General features: G+C 43.7%; 2 protein-coding genes across 7 annotated transcripts in view; both read left to right on the top strand.

The window, feature by feature from the left end:
- Positions 1–8952, top strand: part of RAB3IP (RAB3A interacting protein) — a 48795-nt gene extending 39843 nt beyond the window's left edge. For 4 of the 6 annotated variants that reach the window (XM_066634665.1, XM_066634664.1, XM_066634662.1 and 1 more), the window contains 5 exons: positions 3071–3199; positions 4786–4898; positions 5471–5570; positions 5688–5757; positions 8538–8952. In XM_066634665.1, coding sequence (XP_066490762.1) covers positions 3071–3199; positions 4786–4898; positions 5471–5570; positions 5688–5757; positions 8538–8620 — 495 coding nt within the window. In that variant the 3' untranslated portion in view covers positions 8621–8952. The remainder of the gene's footprint in view (positions 1–3070; positions 3200–4785; positions 4899–5470; positions 5571–5687; positions 5758–8537) is intronic. The other 2 variants (XM_066634667.1, XM_066634668.1) reach the window with 2 other exon arrangements.
- A 3424-nt stretch (positions 8953–12376) lies between these two features.
- MYRFL (myelin regulatory factor like) overlaps positions 12377–20200 on the top strand; it is a 75919-nt gene continuing 68095 nt past the window's right edge. Inside the window, exons 1-5 of the mRNA XM_066634527.1 lie at positions 12377–12422; positions 15093–15186; positions 16984–17051; positions 17151–17376; positions 19166–19263. Of these exons, the coding sequence (XP_066490624.1) occupies positions 12377–12422; positions 15093–15186; positions 16984–17051; positions 17151–17376; positions 19166–19263 (532 nt within the window). The remainder of the gene's footprint in view (positions 12423–15092; positions 15187–16983; positions 17052–17150; positions 17377–19165; positions 19264–20200) is intronic.

Here is a 20200-nt window from a genome sequence, read left to right on the forward strand (position 1 = left end):
CCTGGGATGTTCCAGCCAAAGTTAACCTTTTATTCCCCTCCGTTCCCTTTTGCTGCTGCAACCTGATTCCCTTTTGCAAAGGCTTTGCATTTGGCAGAGGTCTTTATTTTTCAACACTAGGATGGGATCCCCTTTCCATTTGAAGCAACAATTCCCAGGCAGCATTACTTAAGAATAACACCCATGGAAAGCAGTGGGTCTACTTCTGAGTAAAAAGGGTTGCAAATATATGCAGCTGCATCTCTCTGCTGTGAATTGAATTGCACACTCCCAGTTATGTGTTATGGGTTGCATGTTGTATGTGGAACTTCTGGCTTAACACTCCAGACACCTTAAAGGTGGATTTGATTCCTGGTTCTCCTGCAGTGGTTCCCAGCCTTTTTCACTTGCATAACCGTTGGCAGCCCATTTCCATAAATTGTACCCTTCATATTAGCAAAATGTTTGTAATTAGTAAGACAAGCCCTCCTCTCCTCTCTGACTTCATGTATTCATCACATATTTTCTCTTTTTGTCTGTTTGAAGAACAGAAGACTCTGCCTTTGCACTGTTTTGCACCAGAAGTGTGCTGAGAAATTCTGGGTGATTGATCACTTTGCATATTATGTTTCAGCTTATTTACTGTGCTGGTTTTCAATCACTGATTCATACATGAATTGATGACCAAAAACTAGCTGTTGGTGGGGCTTTCACAGCCAACTAGCTACCTCCCTTCCTGCCTTGCTGGCCCTTGCAAGGCATTCTGGAGCAGGACCTGCCTTTTTCTGCCATTATTCCGTTCTTTTTCAAGTACCCCTAAAGGTCCTGTTGAGTGTCCCTGGGAGTACGTGAATACCAGGTTGGGAACCACTGATTTACTGGTATGTTGTTTACAGTGCACTTACTCTGATAGTGTTTACAAAAAGGTGGTGAAGACTGCAGCGAGTCATGGACTCTTCACTTACAACAGGAGAGGAAACTGAATGCTTTCCACATGCGCTGCCTCCGATGCATTCTCGGCATCACCTGGCAGGAAAACGTTTCAAACAACACAGTCCTGGAACGTGCTGGAATCCCTAGCATGTATGCACTACTGAAACAGAGACGCCTGCGTTGGCTCGGTCATGTCGTGAGAATGGATGATGGCCGGATCCCAAAGGATCTCCTCTATGGAGAACTCGTGCAAGGAAAGCGCCCTACAGGTAGACCACAGCTGCGATACAAGGACATCTGCAAGAGGGATCTGAAGGCCTTAGGAGTGGACCTCAACAAGTGGGAAACCCTGGCCTCTGAGCGGCCCGCTTGGAGGCAGGCTGTGCAACATGGCCTTTCCCCGTTTGAAGAGACACTTGGCCAACAGTCTGAGGCTAAGAGGCAAAGAAGGAAGGCCCATAGCCAGGGAGACAGGCCAGGGACAGACTGCACTTGCTCCCGGTGTGGAAGGGATTGTCACTCCCGAATCGGCCTTTTCAGCCACACTAGATGCTGTTCCAGAACCACCTTTCAGAGCGCGATACCATAGTCTTTCGAGACTGAAGGTTGCCAACTAGTTGTAATTGGTGAAGACCAGAATTTAAAAAGAATAAAAATGTATCTTATGATCTTTTACTATGTTTTTAATAAATTAGAAACTACAGTTCTCAGGTAACAATTAGTGGTAGATTATTTTTCAGGATCTGGCCTCAGGTAAAAGCAGACAAAACTATAGTCAGACACCCCCTAAGTTTAACCCCTGACCTATCTGAGGGTCATAGAAAATTCCATGATTATTGGCTCAAAACCTGCCCTCGACTTATCTGTGGGGTCGACTTATAGGCGAGTGCCTGCAGTAATTCCCTTGTGTGACTGTACAGATCAAGCTGTTGCCAAATATAACTCCGAAATGTGTGTGACGTCTGTTTAAGGGCTTCTGATAAAATGCTTGTCTTTGATTTCAGTGGTTGTTTAGTTTCTGCATTCAGCTGGTGAACAATTGTAGAAAGAGGTACAAAATACTCTGTCCTCCAAGTTACAGAAGAGACAATATATTAATCATCCATTTTTTTTTTCTGGTTAAGAGCACAATCCTAACCAACTCTCCAGCACTGACATAGCTGTGCCAATGTGGTGTGCACTGCATCCTGCAGTGGGGAGGCAGTCAAGGGGGCCTCCTCAAGGTAAGGGCATGTTTGTTACCTTTCCTTGGGAGCTGCATTGTGGCTAAGTCAGTGATGGAAAGTTGGTTGGGGTTGTGCCCTAAATGTTCAGTGGTGTGAGGTATAGAAAGCAAATAGACTTGACATTTTATAGTGGTTACTAATAAGAGCTCTAAATTCGTAGGAACACTTAGAGAGAAGTATCCATAAATATAAATATAGATCTTTGGGATTCTTGCCCAGTACTATCCAACCTTTCAAGCACAGGTCCATCTGCAATGCCGCCCTGAGATAAGGGAACAAATGTTCCCTTACCTTGAAGAGGTGTCTGTGACTGCATCCCCACTGGAGGGTGCAGCGCATGCCCTGTTGGCATGGCTGCATCAATGCTGGAAAGTTGGATAGGATTGGATTGGGCTGGGCCCTAAGGCTCTTGCCTGGCTGATTTCCCCTTACCTGCATCCGATATGTTAATATAAAGGTTTAATGCGGCCTATCATGAACTTCAAACATTAAATTCTGACCTTTGTATGTGTGCACTCAGAATTGTTTCCTTCTGAATGCTCAGAAAGAGAAAAACTGATTATCTGCACATTTAGGTAAATAGATCTATATGGGTGTTCTTCAAGATCTTAAGACACAAAAGCTTAGAAGCTGACAAATAACATGCCCTAGTTCATATTATACTAAATCTAGGTACACAGAGAGCGTAGCTACTTCTGTGCAACTCGGTGTTGAGAAGCTACTGTGTAAAACAAAAACGGAATTGCGTTCTATTTCCAATGACTTGGGTGAAAGAACCCGGTGTGTGCAAATCATGAGATGTACTAGTTCTTAATACTGACTGGTTTCCCTCTATGAAACTTGGCTGTTGAAATGCAGATACTATATACAGTTCAAGGATGCAGCAGCTGTCAAGTCCAGTATGAATGTGACTTTTGTTTCTTTTATGTTAGGCTGACTTAGCTTTGTATAATGAATTCAGATCCTGGAAGGATGATCCGACTATGGACAGGTCATGCACTTTCCTGACTAAAATCTATCAGGAAGATATCTTTCCATGTTTAACCTTCTCAAAAAGCGAGGTAACTTTTGAAACCCTCGGTTACTTAAACCACTTAATGTGAAGGTGGAGTTGAGATCTAATGATATCGTGGGGAGGGGTTCAAAAATCCTCCAAATGTGTGTGAAAAACCTATGTGTGACCATTTAGCCTAAGTTCTTTGGTAAATTAGTGGAGTTAATAGTTTTAAATTTTATTACCTCTTGTAGTAAGGGCATTTGTGGTTTCAAGCCCATCCTCCTCCAGTTTCCTATGTATGACTGCAAGATTATGACTGTATGACTATGTAAGATTGTTTGATCTTGTTGCTGCTCCTAGTATTGCTCCACTGATGAATTTTGGGAGCTGGGGGGAAGCACTAAACTGCTGGGGGGGGGGGAATGACTTCTGCCCATGTGTTTGGGCCTACAGATTTATTTATCTGGAAGTCAACATTGCTGCAGGGTCTGCAACAACTTGATGACGTTCCTGCCAGATGTACTTCTCTAGGGAGGCTTGAGCATCCTGAGTGTGGCTGTTCCTTGAGCATGGTCACTGGGTGCCAGCGTTCCTCTGCTCCCATGGTGGGACCTGAAGGTGGCATGCAGGTCACTGGCAGAGTCTTATGAGGTTCCTTTAGCAGACCATTTTAATACATCACTTCTGCTGAGGGTATACACTGCATCTAGCCTAAACTTTTAAATGGGTATTGCTCTGTCTGTGACAAGGAAACCATCTTGGACTCTTCTGCTCACCCACTATTCTCCTGTTTGAACAGAAAACTAAGCTAGGAGTATGACCTGCTTTGTGTGTTGAGCCAGGTTTAATTTGAGACAGGCCCACCAAGGCTATCATGGTGATTATGAAATCCTGCACTGCAGCAGCCAATCTTGACATGGAGTTTGAAGTCCCCCATGACAGTAAGCTGAGGGGAATGCAACAGCAAACAGACTGCGTCTCCCAGCTCAGGCAGGGAAACGGTCAGGAACCAGGGTGGGGCTGTATACTGACAATCCATATTCTGTCTCACTGGCCCGGCTTCAGATACGAGCCTTTGAACATAGGAGACAGACTTCTGATAGACGGAGGGTCCTCTGCACCTGAGCCTACACTACTGCACCAAGATACGCAGTGGCCATAATTGATAGACTCTCGTTCCTCTCCCAGCCAGGTCTTAATGATGTGTACCAAGTTTGCAAACTCAACCTGTCCCTAAGAAATACATCACGGATTCCCCTTTGAAAACCTTTACAATTCGACACTGACCCTTTCACTGGAAGTGTGTATTCTCCCCCCATAATATTTTCCTTAGAGCCAACAGCCTTAGTCAGATGTTCTTGGTAATCCTTACAATAAAACACGCCACTACTATTATCCCCATATTACGGCTGAGATTGAGAAGGCTGTGGGTGGCCTATGGGGTCAGATTCGAACCATGGTTTTTCCAGCTTATGTGTCTTAATCACTGCACCAGCTCTTTATCCTGGAAATCAAGCAATACATTTTGCTCTCTGTACTGAGTGAGAATGAGAGTTTTTCTGTGTAGAGCTTGTAATGTGTGTCATGTGCCCATAGGAAACCTGAATTGTGGTCAAAACTCCTTTTAACTTCTCTGTGGTCTTTTTTCAGTTGGCATCTGCTGTTCTGGAGGCTGTAGAAAACAATACATTAAGCATTGAACCAGTTGGCCTGCAACCTGTCCGATTTGTGAAAGCTTCTGCAGTTGAATGTGGAGGACCAAAGTAAGTTCATACAAAAGGAGTCCCGTTGTACAAGAGCCATGAAACTAGTTTTCAACACATTGGACAAATTCCTGGCCATCTGCAAGAACCGGTTGGGATTGGTTTGCTCTAGCTCCAAAACCTTATTGAATGCTGCACAGAAGGGGCCAGAGGGAACCCCATTCCCTCTGCTAGAAGAGTCCTACAGCCACAGTTGTGCTGTGGCAAAGACAGGGAGTAGTTATACTTCCTAGAACATAAACGTGTGCACTGTCCAAGCCCTTTGGAGGAACAGTAGAATATAAGAGTCCTAACCTAATTAAAGGGTGGTCCCAGTTTGGTTTGTGCAGTGATAATTTGGATTTATATCGCCACTCAGACCAGGATTTGCCAAATGACATTAACTTCGCAAAGTATAGTTTCTGCATCTGAAGTCTGCCTCTGTAATATTGGGAATAACAATGGCATTCTCACTTAAAGGTTGGGGGACAAGAAAGGCTAGGAATAGAGATGGCAGGTTCTAGGCGTAATTATAGCTACTGTATCATCTATTTTCATGTAAAAATTATTTTAAATCTCTTCTGTTAATGTAGGAAATGTGCTCTCAGTGGACAAAGTAAAACATGTAAGCATAGAATCAAGTTGGGGGACTCAAGCAGCTATTACTACATTTCTCCTTTTTGTAGATTCAGGGTAAGTATCAGGCTTTCCTGTGCTTTGACATGGGGCTCATGTTTCAGATAATGGCGTAATATATGAAACTAAGCATGTTGAATTAAAACTTGAATGTCCTTTTTCTTGTGTATGTAGATCACATCTGTATGCAACTTCTTTACATACATCCGGTATATTCAGCAGGGGCTTGTGAAGCAACAAGATGGTAAGATTTATTCCAGTATGAATATAGGGAAGCCCCTTCCCCCACAAAAAAGAAGAGTCTGTGTTGGGCCATAGAGCAGATTTTCATGACTTCCCAGATTGCCACTGTTTGTTCTTATTGCGATGAATTCCCAGAACTGTGTGTCGATAATACTTGACCTCAGAATTCAGGGCAATTGTCGTACTATAGTGTTGGCTGTGCAGCTTCTCAGCTTCTCAGCTTCTTGTATCTTCTCAATTTTATAATTGTAGTTCCTAAACATGTACAGTCTCCTTTTTGCAAATGTAGAACAACTGTTCATGAAGGCATGAATACAAGGCTGACTTGCCTATGAGGCAGATTGAAGTGGTTGTTTTGTTCGCTGGCTGGGGGTGGAGGCAGACCAGGGATGGATGTCTTGCGCCTGCCTGCTGTCACTTTCATCCCTCCAGCTGGCCGCTGTCCCAGCCTCTTTTCCTTGGAAAGCTGTGGCAGTGGCCCTGTGAGGTGAACACGGGTGGGAAGAGCAGTGAAGGGTAGTGGAATTTCAGCACCATTTCAGGTATCTGTTTTGCCTGGGCCTAAGCTCAAACTTGATGTAAGTTTGAAAGTGAAGTGCCAATTGAATTGGCGTCCTTCAGACTTGGGAGACTCTGGTATCGTGCTCTGAAAAGTGGTTCTGGAACAGCGTCTAGTGTGGCTGAAAAGGCCGATTTGGGAGTGACAATCCCTTCCACACTGGGAGCAAATGTAGTCTGTCCCTGGTCTGTCTCCCTGGCTGTGGGCCTTCCTTCTTTGCCTCAGTCTGTTGGCCAAGTGTCTCTTCAAACTGAGAAAGGCCATGCTGCACAGCCTGCCTCCAAGCGGGCCGCTCAGAGGCCAGGGTTTCCCACCTGTTGAAGTCCACTCCTAAGGCCTTCAGATCCCTCTTACAGATGTCCTTGTATCGCAGCTGTGGTCTACCTGTAGGGCGCTTTCCCTGCATGAGTTCTCCATAGAGGAGTTCCTTTGGGATCCGGCCATCATCCATTCTCACAACATGACCAAGTCAACGCAGGCGTCTTTGTTTCAGCAGTGCAAACATGCTAGGGATTCCAGCTTGTTCCAGGACGTGTTTGGAACTATATCCTGCCAGGTGACACTGAGGATGCGTTGGAGTCAGCACATGTGGATAGCATTCAGTTTCCTCTCCTGTTGTGAGTGAAGAGTTCATGACTTGCTGCAGTACAGAAATGTACTCAAGATGCAAGCTCTGTGGACCTGGATCTTGGTATGTTCCATCAGCTTCTTGTTGGACCAGACTCTCTTTGTGAGTCTGGAAAATGTGGTAGCTGCTTTACCGATGCGTCTGTTTAGCTCGGTATTGAGAGAAAGAGTGTCGGAGATCGTTGAGCCAAGGTACACAAAGTCATGGACAACCTCCAGTTCATGCGCAGAGATTGTGATGCAGGGAGGTGAGTCCACATCCTGAACCATGACCTGTGTTTTCTTCAGGCTGATTGCTAGTCCAAAGTCTTGGCAGGCCTTGCTAAAACGATGCATGAGCTGCAGAAGATCTTTGGCAGAGTGGGTGGTGACAGCTGCATCGTCGGCAAAGAGGAAGTCACGCAGACATTTCAGCTGGACTTTGGACTTTGCTCTCAGTCTGGAGAGGTTGAAGAGCTTTGTCTGATCTGGTCCAGAGATAGATGCCTTCTGTTGCAGTTCCAAAGGCCTGCTTCAGCAGGACAGTGAAGAAAATCCCAAACAAGGTCAGTGCAAGAACACAGCCCTGCTTCACTCTGCTTCGGATGTCAAAGGGCTCTGATGTGGAGCTATCAAAGACTACAGTGCCCTTCATGTCCTCGTGGAAAGACCTGATGATGCTGAGGAGCCTGGGTGGACATCCAATCTTGGGGAGGATCTTGAAGAGGCCGTCCCTGCTGACCAGGTCGAAAGCCTTCGTGAGATCTATGAAAGCTGTAAAGAGTGTGCTACGATTCTTTAAAACAATGCAGATCCTGGATGAAAGTAATATGGAGTATCTTTCACATGTGAATGCACAGTTATGAGGACACTTTAATTTTTCTTAAAGCTGGGTGGAAATTTCAGGGGCTGATATTTCAGCCTTGGAATAGAATAGGAAAACATTTTTTTATCTGCATGGCGCTATCTGGTTTTAAGTCTCTCACTCCCATCCACCCATATTTTACATTTTGTTTTTAAAACAGAAAAGTAGTAGGTTTAGCTATTGAAGAAGAAATTGAGGAGTGTCTACCAATGTGGTCCAAAAACTGGAGAAATAATTTTTGTGAGGAATTACTGCTTTTGTTTAAAGACTACTTTCAGTTTCCACCCAGCTTTAACAAAGATGAAGAACCAGTTCTAGGATAAAATGATTTGCTTGCATTGAATGCCTCAGCAGTCAAATGAAGGCTAAGAGTCCAGCAGTTAATGTTTTCTGAATGCCAAATGCCTTAGCCTTGTGCTTGATAGCAAAGCCCCTATTGCTGCTGTCAACAGATGTGCTATTTTTAAATATTGAATTATATCTGAAAATTCCAAGTTGACTTTTAAAAATGGATTGTGTGTCTTGAACCAGGACATTTTGACCTACTGTGACAAGGTAAATGGATAACAATGCTTTTGGGAATGCCTTTATGTCACTGACATGACTTGTAGTGTTCAGTGTTTTGGGAAGCAGCGTGATGAGAACACGTCTTTTAAAATGAGGGTGGAAATGTCCTTTACACAAGAATAGATACTCTGTAATGGAACAGCTTTTATTTCAATAGTATGTCTGTTCTTTTTCTCCTGTGCAGTGGACCAGATGTTTTGGGAAGTTATGCAACTGAGAAAAGAGATGTCATTGGCAAAACTTGGATACTTCAAGGAAGAGCTATAACTCCTACACTGGACAGCTTACATGAACTTCCATAAGTGTACATATCTTCAAATGATCTGGAAAATCCTTGTTGCTTGATATTTATTTTGAAGAGGGTCCAAGGCTTCTCCTTCTGTGCAGACTGCAGTATAGTAGTTCAGCAAAAATAGTCTTGTGTAAGGATAAACAGCATAATTCCATTTAGAACAAAAGCAAGATTTTCTTGTGTACTTGTGATTGTAATTTACCACTGAGAAATGCAGGTTAAATAAATGCAGGATTTGTGTTTTTTTGCATTCTGGAGAGTTTACAGCCTAGGGTTTCAGTTTAATAAAAGGTAGCTCAAATCTGAACCCTGTGATGTCTGAAATTTCAAACACATGTTGTATGGAAGTATGTACATTTTTCCAAATTACAGAAATAAGTCTCTGTACTAGATATTTTCATTGCTCTAGAAAGATAATGGTAGCAGTAGCTTGAGGTATGGAAGAGAACTATGACATTAAAATCATTTTATCTTCTGCCCTGAATTCCCAAGACTGTTTGATGTGGGAGTTGATGGCAGCTTTGTGTGATAGAATGGCTATTTAAATAGCTAATCTCCGATAGCTGGTGATCCATACACTCCCTCGGAGTCACCCATGTAGTGACCTGTGTGACACATGTTAATTGTAGAGGTTTAACATCAGGCTTTTTTTGTTTTTTAGAGCAACACCGTCTAAACTTGTGTTTTAAAACTGTTTCTCAACTTTTCCCATTCTGATTGACTTTCTTTCTCCATGTAAACTACCAAGTCCTTGGCACAGAAACTTTTTAAAATCATCTTCTATGGCCTAGGCCTTAAAAGTTATTTCATTTAATTTGAGATGCACACAATTTGATTAAACATAATCAGACCTGTTTACCATTTTAAAGAAAAATACCTTCTTGGCCAGCTAAAGGGATCACTTTCACATGTGCAACTTCTTTTCATGAGCTTTTAGTATGTAACTGATCAAGGAACAGCCACTGAACACATTTGAAAGAAACACTAGGGACTAGCCACTCTGCTGGTGGCCAGATTCTAATTCAGTCTGCACTGCATGGTGTGGAACATGGTAAATAGAGGCACTGGAGCATATTTTGCACATTCACACAATCTACATTATGGTAGTCTCCAAATGAGGGCAGGGCTTTCTGCCTAGTCTGCTTCTGCTAGGCAATTTAATGGACATCCTTGTAACACACAAGTGGTGGGTTGAGCTGTGTGTATTTATGCACAGAGTGGTAGGGGGTATGGACTAGAATAACCTACTTTAAAATCATTTGTATTTCTGAACAAATTGTCAAAATAGAAAAACTGTATTTAATTATCTTATTCATAATTTAGTTCTTATGAAAATCCGTTTACCATTCCTGTCAACTTGTGAAGGCACTGTCATCAAAATGCCCATGACATCTGAATAAGATGTTGCACTCTTAACACCAAAGACATTGAACAGTGAGAGCTGCTGCAATAAAATGTCTGGTACTAGACAGCGGTGGCTTATTCCCACTCTGTCTGCATGAGCAGTGGTATGATGACAGTAGCAGCATGACATTTAAAAGTAGCTGCAGGTGAGCGACTGCACAAGGAGGTAAGGATGTGTGGCTGCTTTCTCTATAGTTCTGACTTTTCACAACACCCCTCCAAGTCTGCAAAAGGATGTTTGTCAGTGGAAACCACTGGATCTTGGGAAGTGGTTTCCACCCTCAGAGTTCTCTTTGCAGACAGTATGGAGCTGGCTGTAGAGCCTCTTGTATCAATCCTGGAACTAAAACTGCCACTATTGAGACTGTTTCATTTTCTCCTAGCTCACGTATGTTTGCTGTGAAAACCTGTGTGAGAGGGGGTTACCCGAGCTGCTTTGACAAGATAAATGGAACCTGCATTTTTAAACTTTTGCTTTCAGTGAGGAATATTGTGTGTTCAGAGTTGCCTTTTCTGTATTGTACATAAAGAGATGCATATATATTGTAATCTGTTATGAACAGTTGAGATGGGGTAGAAAAGAAATCTAAATAAATACTCAAATATACAATAAGCTTACTGTAGATGTTGGGAAGATTTAATTTTTAAAAATGTACCTAGTTTCCATTTTAACTGCAAGACAATGTTCAAACTTCTACTCCTCTCATCAAAATTGTGCTAGGAAATGTGCTCCACTGTGATTAGCAGGGGCCTAATATGCCCACCAGTAGGAAACTCAGAATCCCATAGAGAAAGCAGGCACAATCTCACAAAGGAATAAGCACACATAAAATGCTTTAATTTTATGACAGATGCCTACTGTGCTCTTTAGGAACCCTGGCTATCAGTTATAATTATAAAATGCAAATTACAAGCCTGTATCCTTCCCTCCAGACCCACTGCCATGATGTTGAAAATGCTGCTGTTCACTGATATGCTACCAGATGCTTGTTTGCCTTGCTGATTGACATCTATCATTCAGGGTGTCCTGTTGAGGGCGATCTTCAGCTCATTGTAAAGTGAAACCATTGTAAAATGGGGGCCCACTATACTTCATTTCAGCACTGAAAATGTGTGCTTTATACAAGCTCCACTGCTAAGACTTCTCTGTTAAGCTGGAAAAAGGAAAATGGCACTTTCCTCTCAACTAGTTCCCAATCTATGAGAGGACCTGTCCTCTAATTCCCTGACTGTGGAGTTTTCTCAGCAGCCTTTGGTGAGGGACAGTGTCAAACACCTTCTGAAAGTCCAGATATATAATATCCATGGGTCCTGCCACATCCAGATGCCTGTTGAACTTTTCAAAGAATTCTAAAAGGTTCGTGAGACAAGACTTACCCTTATAGAAGCCAGGCTGATTCTCTCTCGACAAGGCTTATTCATCTTTGTATTTTAAGATTCTATCTTTGAGGTATTCCACCATCTTACTTGGAACAGACATCAGGCTGACCGGCCTATAGTTTCCCGGGTCCCCCCTCTTTCCCTTTTTAAAAATAGGTGTGACATTTGCTATCATCCAGTCCTCTGGCACCGTGGCTGTTTTGAGGGACAGTTGCATACCTTAGTCAAGAGATCTGCAACTTCATTCTTCAATTCCTTAATAACCCTTGGGTGGATGCCATCAGGGCCCGGTGACTTATTGATCTTTAATTTATCAATGAGGACTGAAACATCTTCTCTTTTAACCTCTGTTTTGCTCCCCTACCCAGAATGGCTCTTAAGGGGGGGGGGCTGCTTGCACGCTGTGGTGAGGCTCCCTGCAAAACTTAGTGCTTTGCACCCCCTCTAGCTGTGACACTATTTGAAGAAACCGCTGCATTTTTAACCTTTTTTTTTTAAAAGCAGATGTTTCAAATGAAGAACTTTACCCTGTTATAAAGAAACTCAGAAAAGGGAAGGACAGTAAAGAGCTAAATAACCTTTGCTGCGGCCTTCACTGAGCACGTGTTTTGTAGTCTGAGTGTGAGGGTAAAGGTCTTGAAAACCAGGAAGGGAGCACCGAGTGTGCTTGTCTGCAGTTGTAGTAAGAGGGGGCATGCTATGACACTTTTGCCCTAAAGTTGTGACAGTCGTGTTTTTAATGTAGACATGCTGTACATGAGTTCCTGATTCTAGATGTGCAAGTGCTGAATTCTCTTTGGGCAGAGACCTGGTTTGTTACTGGAAGAATGAAGCATTGGCCTTTTGGGTACAGTGGTCATCTGGAAAAGCATCCACTGCTATTACTCACTGAGGAACACTGAACAGCCTCAGGTTGCTGTGAAAACCACCTGTCCTCCTCCTTGCCCATGGATGTGGTGGGTGAAAATGAGGCCCTGCAACAGTTCTTTGAAGGTAAGAGGCTCAAGAAAAAGGACTTGCTGGCAGCAGGGCACTTCATTAATTTTTGATGTGTCTCATTGTTCCTGGTTCTTGGGCCCCAAAAGAGGAAGCAAGTTAGTTATTTTCAGAGGGAGAGCAGGCCAATACTAAGCTGCGTGTTATGTGGGGCTGCTGCAGTGCTGATAATGGCTGCCGCGGTACCCTAAGCACACCAGGCTGCTTCTGGTGGCCCCTTAGGAGAAGAGGATATTTGTCCTCTTCCCCAGGTAAGGAAAGTAGCCCCGCAATGGGGCTACCTGATTCTGTGGCAGGCCTGGCTCAGTCAAGAGCCTCCATGCCGGGCCACAAGGCCCAAAGCAGAGCTCAGGATCCGATACTGCTGGCTCCACCAGTCTTGCTCCCCTCCCATTCCCTCCCCCATCGTGCCTCCTCTTCACCTTCTCCCCACCCTCCTCCCACCTTGGAATTCCTCCTCCCTAACTCTCTGCTGCCCAGCAGTTCAGGCGACCGCTGAGTGGCAGAGCACCAGCTTTCAGCGCCAGGTAGTACTGGGCCAGTGCTAAGGGCTCACAAATGTACTTTACAGCATATTTGCGACAATGCCTGTCGTCAGTGAGTCAGCACACACTGTTTAGGATTGGGCTGTTAGTCAGCTATCTTGGTCCTCAGGGGGTTAAAGTATGGGGCAAAGCCACCTGAGTGTGTAGAAAAGCAAACACGTATGTGAACTGCTTGGAAGCCTCTCCAGTCCAACTCATGCAGCCATGGCCATCATCTGTTGATGGCTGCACCTTCAGGAGAAATTTTCCACATCATATGTGTGAAAGAGCCAACACTGCAGGAAAGATTTTCTTTCCTCGAAAATATTTTTGTAGTAATTTAAATGAACAATATTAAATAAGACAATAGTATTAGTTTTTATCCAAAAGGGAGACAATAGACAGAAGGGGGGGGGGAATTTCTCTTTATGAGAAATGGATCAAGGTGTTCTTTTTTGTGTGTTTTTAAAGAAACATTACTTGGAAAAATTTATTTCTTTAGATCATCTTTTTTAAAAAAAACATTTCATAAAGCTAGGTGGGTCCCGATAGGGTGTCCTTTAAAGAGGTGGTCCTGCTGCTAAAGAGTTTGTGAACCATTGATCTATGAGATATGGATTTCAATCCCACCCCTGACATGGACTCATTGGACCACCATGGAAAATTTCTTAAGGTCCAAGCTGTGTCAGTGGGGCACATGCTGCATCCTCTGGCGGGGCAGTCACAAAGGCCTCCTCAAGGTATAGGAACATTTGTTCCCATACCTTGAGGTTGCTTTGTGGCTGCATTGGTGCTGGAAAGTTGTATAGGATTGGGCCCATAGTAAGCCCATCTGTAAAACAGGAATGATGGCAGTCTGTTTTACAGGGTTGTTGTAGAGGTTATAAAGCATTTTGCTATAATGATTGTAAGCAAAAATGCATGTCACAAATCAGGCAGGTCAGATGACAAGTCAGCCATTTTTACCTACTGAATTCTGATCTGCTCTTGGCTCAGCCCAGATTTCCATCCACATTAAGGCAGTTTGTTCTGCTGTAACAGATTACACATGACTTAATAAGCTGTTACACCTACTAACCTTTGTACACTTCTACTGATTAAGAGGCAAGGAGAATGATACAAAACAGCTGTTGAAAGTTTGTGGCAGGTGTCCTGTCTCTCCTTACTGCTGCCAGAACCAGAGCTACACAAGAGGAAGTAAAGACAGAGATCTGCATTCATGGTCATTTCAAATAGTTATTTAAGGTGACTATCAAAAACTGCAGCAACTGTTACCCTGCCATGCCCAATCTTGTCTGATTCTCAGAAGCTAAGCAGGGTCAGGCCTGGTTAGTACTTAGATGGGAGACCGCCTGGGAATACCGGGTGCTGTAGGCTTATACCATAGTCTTTTGAGACTGAAGGTTGCCAACCACCAAATATTAAAAATGGGGTAATCTAGCCTGCAGCAAAGGCCCTACTAATAAATGACCTCCCCCCAAACTCCTGTGGCACACCTGCGGACCATTCACAGCACACTGGTTGAAAATAGCTGTAAGTGCTTAGTGCTAGGGGTCATCAATATACAGATGACACCCAGCTGAGGAAGTTGTGGAAGTCCTGACCTGGTATCTGGAGTCAGTGAATGACTGGATGAGGGGTGTACAAACGAATTCAATCCTGACAAGGCAGGTGTCTTTCTGGTCAGGAGATCTGCTGACTCAGCAGTGGTGGTCAAGCCTGCTTTAGATGGGGTTGTGTACCCTTTGAAAGAGCAGATTTGCAGTTTGGGAGCCCTTCTGGACTTGGCCTTACTCACAAATATCCAGGTGGGTGTTGTGTCCCAATGTGCCTGTACCCATTTATGTCTGAGATGGACCTGGCCGTGGTGACCAATGTCTTGGTCACCTCATGCATGTTTTAGTGCAACATGCTGTTCCTTGAAAACACCCCAGAGGCTTCAACTGGTCCAAAATGCAGCTGCAACAATCTTGACTGGGGCAAGTCTTTTTGATCACGCCTTGTCTCAATGTCTCCAGCCATATTGGTTTGTCAACATTCAGATGAGAGAATGCCAAACAGCATTTTTAGCCCAACACTGGAGTCCTAATTGCAGGGATGATGCAAGACATTGCAGACTAAATTCTCAATATTTTGTCGGAAGGGCAAGATGTGCACAAGGCCCTGGAGAATGCAACAATGGACACAAGTATGCTGGATGAATTCATAGGCAGTGACTTGGAGTTACTTGAATCTTTGTAAGTATTAAAAGTTCTACCCACTGTTCTTGTGAGCATTTGTCTTTTGGCCTCAGCTACTTCATTACAGCTGCCCCCAGAAGAGCCTTGCATAATCCCATATCAGAAAGAAGGTGCATTCATGTTCTGCTTTCTGTGGAAAGTTCCCTTTTCAAATAGGAGTTCTTTGCAGAATAAGACAGAACAGATTCTCACTGAGCCAAATATGGGCACAGTGGGGTTCACTTTTGCAAAGTCATCAAGGGGACCACATGATGCTAAAAATAACAGTAGGCATGATCAAAGAACTGGGAGGGATGAAGGGGGAACTATTTAGAGAGCTGGTTGTTTCCAAGGGTTTTGCTAAGGATGAGATGGGGCAGTATTGTTTATGCCTTCATCCCACTGGCATACCTGGGGAGGCCAGGGGGGCAAATAACCTAGGATGCCATCTGGCAGGGGGCAGTACCACAGCTGCCTTTCCCTGCCACTCTTTTTAACCCCTTAAACCCCCTTTACAGGGCCTTAGGAGGCTTTCTGAGGGACGAGGAGGATGCACACGGGCCTCTGGAATGCCTAAAAATATCACTTCCAGTTTTTGCTGAAAACCAGAATTGATCTTTTTAGGTTGGGGGGGGGGGAGATGCATTTTGCAGCCCTGGCCGCAGGCAGCACAGGGGCCTGAATCACAATTGCTTCCGCCTCCTCCATAGGTCATGAAGAGTGTGATCATTTAAATAACTCATGTGACCCGACTGTAATTACTATAAAGGTAATAGCAGAAATACAATAAGCCCTGATGTGTTAGATGGGGGGGGGGGGGGAGAGAATACAAATGTTGCTTTTGTCTTAATTTCTCATGAATTTATTACATTCTTCACAGTGTTTGTAATTGCTCTCCAATTCTTGTTATACTCCTATCTAAGTTTTTGGAGATTTAGTAATATACACGTTTATTGGGTCTGTTCAGCACCTGTGCAGAATAAGATCTGAAAGTGAAAGGGCCTTTTCTGTGGTTGCCCCTCATGTGTGGAGCTCAGATGATTCATTTGGCTTCTTTGCAGGCAGTGTTCCATTGCCAGCTGAACACTCCTTGAAAACTGAACACTCCTTTTCAAGGCCTTTGTGAGTTTTAATGTCTGTCGTCTGTTCTCTCTTCCACAACCCCCCACCAGTGTGCTACTTGTGCCTGCAGCTTTCAGTCATTTTTTGGAATGAGAGTATCTTGTTTTACCATGATGAGATGGTTAGCCACCTCAAATATCTCCAGATTGCAGGGGAAAAGAAGGAAATAAAACGCTGGAATCAATAAATAAAGCAGTGTAGCCCTGTGGAGCCATGGCATTGAACAAATAGCTGGAACCCTGATTTTCAGTTGGTGTGCCATGGTACATTGGTGTGTTGCGAAAGGTCCACAGGTGTGCCATGGAAGTTTTGGACCCAGCAGTTGAAAATTGCTGAAAAACTCTTCCTGTGGCTCTGTTTCTAGGGCAACTGTTTCTAGGGCTCTGTTTTCCTGTGGCTTCCTGTGGTTCTGTGGCTCTGTTTCTAGGGCAACTGTCTACAGTAATGAATTGTCTGTCCCTCTTCCTCTGTTACTGGTGGAAGAAGATGGAAAGACAATTCATTACTACAGACACCTTAGAAACAGAGCTACAGAACCTGGAAGGGTCAACTGGAAGTTGAAAGTGACATCATGGACCATAGAGGTCAGCATGCCATCAGAAGAAAAACATTGAAAATTGCTGAGCTAGAAAGTACAATTTTGTTAGTAGTCAAATGGCATTCTTCTACACCCCCCCCCCACTTCAATTCCAGGCAAAGCCAGCTACCAGACTTCCCACCAGATTCAGGATCAGAACGATGTTCGCCACCTCAATTCAAAGGTTAGTTTTATGAAGTCCCACATTCTGTTTCATTGCGTTTTTCTTAACCGTCATCCTAAACAGTACCTGAAATATGATGCACCTTTCCTTCTTTGCCAGCTGTGCACCAAAATACCCCGTGCTTGGTTGGAGTCCAACCTTCCTCTGCTTTCCCTCCAGCGAGGCCTGCCTCTAGGATGAACTCTGGTGGACAACTCTGTGGGTTGCACCAAGACTGCAGTCTGAAAACAGGCAACACTCAGGCCCCCTGGAACCATTTGACACCTTCCAGTGGGCTGGGTTTGAATTATTCTTGTCCTCCAGTACAACCCTCTGTCAGCCCTAGGTAATTCATAATTTCTATTGCTCTAATTCACAGCTGTAGCTGGAATCACTGGCTTGATAGAAGCAACCAGAAAGAAAAATAGCTGCTGAAATATTACTAGGGCTTGGATTCTAGGAGCATCTTAAAGTGCAGCAAAAGAAAGTAAAAAAGAACTGTGGTGTCTTAGAGATATCCCTGCTTAATCTGGCAGGAAATCTGACTGTCTGCATTGGATACATGGAACTGACATACTGTACACGAAATGGGATTTACAGCTCTCCACAGTGTGGCAGTATTTAAAAGCTTAAGGGGCCATGTGGTTTATTTGTCTTTTTTAAGATTTAAAAACTCATTTTTTAAAATTAGGCTATTGTGTTACTCATTGTGCAATTCCATTTTGTTTGGATAAGGGGTTCTTTTCTCTGTTAACAGCTTATTTGGAGGTGGGTGGGAATTTTGGCAGAGTGTAGATCAGGGGTTTCCATCAAAAGGCCTGTGGACTGATTGTAGCCCCCAGAAGCAATTTATCTGCCCCCCCCATTATAATTAAGCTCTTCCACTCGATAATTAGGCTCTCTCATATCTTAAAAATATGAACCAGATTTGCACATTTTCTCTTCTGTCACTTGCAGCTAATGAGTTTCTATGTGAGAACAAAGTGCTCATTTCTGGCTATCTCGTACTGCTTAAGAATGTCACTTCCTGCTTGATGATGTCACTTGTGACTGTCAGCAGGCACCATGAATGCTAAACTTCGGCTCTATATGAAATGAGTTTAACATCCCTGGTGTGCATGATTGGTTCTGTAGAGGAATGAGATGGCTTTCCCTCCTGGCATTGGTTTCAGGAACTTGACAACTGTGCAGACAAAATGGGGAAAGGTGCAGGGAGACCTTTGACTGCATGGCAAAAGCCTCTTTGGGCTACCTCTGTTTTCTTGTTCCCTCATTTTTATTTGCTGGCACTTCATGCAGTCCAGTGCAAGTCAATGAAGGGGTGAAACTGAGTGGATGAGATGATAAACAGTTTTACATCTTGTCAATTATACACACAGAGAGATGGGGTTGGGGCTTTAAATACAGTGGCTTTAAAAGTGCTGGCATAAAGCCAGCTTTAAAAGTGCTGGCTTTATGTGTGCACAAAATTCGAAGAAAAATAGACATTTTTTAAAAGCTCAAAATGGTAGGTCATTACTATTTCAAGTCACCTTGAAATACATATTTTCTTTTTTAAAAAGGCTGCACAAGTACTGGTGTACCTGAGTGGATCTGCTCACTCACCCTTCTTGGCAGGAAATCATTATTTGATTTCTTTCTTTTAAACCATCTGCCTTGGCCTGCAGAAGTGCTTGACTTACCATGAATGATTTCATGGGCAGTACCCTGTTTTGCTGAGATTCTTGCCAGAAGATCAAGCCAGATACCAGGCCCAGCACAGGTATTTTGCTTTGTGCTCTCCATCTAGAAAGCCTAGCAAGGACTGTTGGGTGGCATTTCATATTGGGGAAAAAAAAGAATTCAAACTCTTTAAAAAAGGAAGTAACCTAGTGGTATAGCTAGAGGGAGTGCAAAGCACTACATTTTGCAGGGAGCCTCACTGTGGCCTGCAAGGGGCCGCAGCAAAACAAATGCCTCCTTTCTGCTCCCAGCACTGGGAATGGCTCTGAAGGGGAGGGGCAGTTGCAAGCTGCGGTGAGGTGCTCTGAAAAACCTGGTCCTTTGCACCCCCTAGCTATGCCACTGAATTAACCTGCTTTGTATAATGTGCGTTTTGCTTGAATTCATGTTTTAATCGTTTGTATTGATAATAGTTTTCCCAGCATTTCCTTGATGCCTAAAAAGAGGAAGCTTTCTGAGATATTGGATGACCCCCTAGAATGTCTAACATGGACTGGCAATGCTGAAGAACGTAAGTGACACTTTTGTGTAAAAAACAGCGTTCTGCACACCTAACAGGGTGTTGTCATACCTTACAAATAATGGAATAGTGGGGCTGGAAGGGTACCCCCAGCCATAGAGCTGGAAAAAACAACAACCCAGCAACCCTGCCTTGCAGGCCATTTCTTTTTCTGTTGTTCTCTCTATCACCAAGGCAGTTGCAGAAAGCTAAGGCTTAAAGTTGTTCATTGGTTTTATTTTAACTTATGGCTTTCTGTGTTCCATTGCCTCAGTGGAGTATCAGCAATAGATTTAAATATATATGCATCAGTATTGTGTTGTAGGGGACATCTACTAAAACAGAGTGGTGGGAGAGTTAGAACAGACAAAAGAAAATATTTCTTTGCTCAGCATGTAATTAATCTGTGGAACTCCTTGCCACAAGATGTGGTGATGGTGTCTGGCCTAGATGCCTTGAGAAGGGGATTGAACAGATATATGGAGGAAAAGTCCATCAGAGGTTGCAAGCCATGATGGGTATATATATCATCCTGGTTTTAGACGTAGGCTGTCTCTCAATGTCAGGTGCAAGGGAGTGGCAACAGGATGCAGGTCTCTTGCTATCTTGTGTGCTCCCTGACGCATAAGGGAAGCTGGATCAGATGGGCCTTTGGCCTGATCCAGTGGGGCTCTTCTGATGTTCTTATGACACACATATATAGTCAGATGTCTAAATTATTGCACCAAAACAGTACACCATATGAATCTTGCCACCAATTGCTAGGCCATGGCAACAAGAGGCTTGTCCTTGATTTGTGTTGTTGATCGCATGTTACAATGAAACCCCTTCTAATGTTAGCCCCATGGCCGCTTCTCCATAGCCCAGTGTTCTTGCAAGAGGGTGGTTTGCAATGGAGAACAGGGTTGTTACCAAAAAGGCTGCTTTGTTTAGGGGAATTATTTATATT

Source organism: Tiliqua scincoides, chromosome 7 (genome assembly GCF_035046505.1).
Source record: "Tiliqua scincoides isolate rTilSci1 chromosome 7, rTilSci1.hap2, whole genome shotgun sequence".
NCBI classification, from domain to species: domain Eukaryota; kingdom Metazoa; phylum Chordata; class Lepidosauria; order Squamata; family Scincidae; genus Tiliqua; species Tiliqua scincoides.